Genomic DNA, 1,794 nt, shown 5'->3' on the forward strand with positions numbered 1-1,794 from the left:
ATAACGTAATGCCCTTCGGGCTAAAAAACGTAAAAGCAACATACCAATGCCTAGTTAATAAAATCTTCGAGCATCAAATAGGTAAGTCAATGAAAGTATACATTGATGATATGCTTGTTAAATCCCTGTGCACAGAGGACCATCTGACACATTTGCAGGAAACTTTCGACATCCTCCAAAGCTACAACATGAAGCTAAATCCCGAATAGTGCGCCTTCGGCGTAGGCTCGAGCAAATTCCTGGGCTTCATGGTCTCAAACAGGGGGATCGAGATCAACCCTGACAAAATAAAGGCCATCGAAGAAATCACAATGGTAAACAACATAAAAGTCGTCCAACGACTGACTGGGCAGATCGCAACCCTGGGCAGATTCATATCAAGGTCGTCAGATGAAAGCCATCACTTTTTTGCCCTGCTCAGAAGAAAGAGCAACTTCAAATGGACTCCAGAATGCCAACGCGCCCTGGAAAAACTGAAATGGTACCTATTTAACCCGCCTTTACTGTACACGCCCAAGGAGGATGAAATGTTGTATTTGTACCTGGCCGTGTCCAAAATAGCGGTGAGCAGTGTATTAGTCTGAGAAGAGCAAGGTATGCAATTTCCTGTGTATTATATAAGTCAATCTTTGGGGGACGCCGAAACCCGGTACCCCCATCTAGAAAAATTGGCACTCGCACTAATAAGCACTTCGCGCAAGCTAAAGTCTTACTTTTAGTTCCACCGTATTTGCACCCTATCAACCTATCCCCTCCAGAGCATACTACACAAACCTGAGTTGTCAGGTCGACTGGCCAAATGGGCAATTGAGCTCGGAGGGTATGATATCGAGTATCAACCTCGGACGGCCATTAAATCCCTGAGGCGGATTTCGTGGCCGATATTTCGCCATCCCTCATCCCCGAGGTAGAGAAGGAACTCTTACTAAAGTTAGGCATGGCTCCGGGGTGTGGACCCTATTCATGGATGGTGCCACAAACGTTAGAGGATCCTTACTCGGTATAGTCCTAAAGCCGCCCGTCGGCGGCGTGATCCAACAATCTATAAAAACTGTGAAGCTAACTAACAACGAAGCCGAGTATGAGGCTATGATTGCAGGTTTGGAGTTGGCCAAGGGCCTGGGGGCTGAGGTTATCAAGGCAAAATGCGATTCGCTCCTCATGGTAAGTCAAGTAAATAGGAACTATGAAGCTCGGGAAGACAAAATGCAGAGGTATCTGGATAAAATCCAAGTCACCTTGCACCGCTTCAAGGAATGGACCTTAGTCCATGTACCCCGAGAGCAGAACGGCGAGGCTGATGCCCTGGCAAACCTGGGATCATCCGCCGAGGAGGAAGATCTGCTCCCCGGGGCTGTGGTCTAGTTAATTAAGTCTGTGGTTGAGGAAGGCCACGCGGAAATCAACTCCACCAGCCTGACATGGGATTGGAGAAACAAATACATTACTTATCTGAAGGATAGGAAGCTGTCCGCCGACCCAAAAGAATCAAGAGCCTTACGAACCATAGTGGCCCTGTTCTCGCTCGATGAAAATGGGGCCCTATATAGGAGAACATTCGATGGCCCCCTAGCAGTATGTCTAGGACCGGGAGACATAGATTATGTGCTCCGAGAGATCCACGAGGGCACCTGTGGAAACCACTCAGGGGCAGACTCCCTAGTCAGAAAGGTAATCAGAGCATGTTATTATTGGGATAGCATGGAGAAAGATGCCAAGGAGTTCATCTGGAGATGCAATAAGTGTCAAAGATTTGCCCCCATCATTCACCAACCCGGCAAACAACTACATTCT

General features: G+C 47.7%; 1 protein-coding gene across 1 annotated transcript; it reads left to right on the forward strand.

Moving 5' to 3' along the window:
• Window positions 1-963: 963 nt before the first annotated feature.
• LOC138875193 (uncharacterized) lies at window positions 964-1,365 on the forward strand. Its single transcript, XM_070154017.1, has one exon. The coding sequence runs from the start codon at window positions 964-966 to the stop codon at window positions 1,363-1,365; it is 402 nt and encodes a 133-aa protein (XP_070010118.1).
• The last annotated feature ends 429 nt before the right edge of the window (window positions 1,366-1,794 follow it).

This window comes from Nicotiana sylvestris, chromosome 8, assembly GCF_000393655.2.
Source record: "Nicotiana sylvestris chromosome 8, ASM39365v2, whole genome shotgun sequence".
Classification (NCBI taxonomy): domain Eukaryota; kingdom Viridiplantae; phylum Streptophyta; class Magnoliopsida; order Solanales; family Solanaceae; genus Nicotiana; species Nicotiana sylvestris.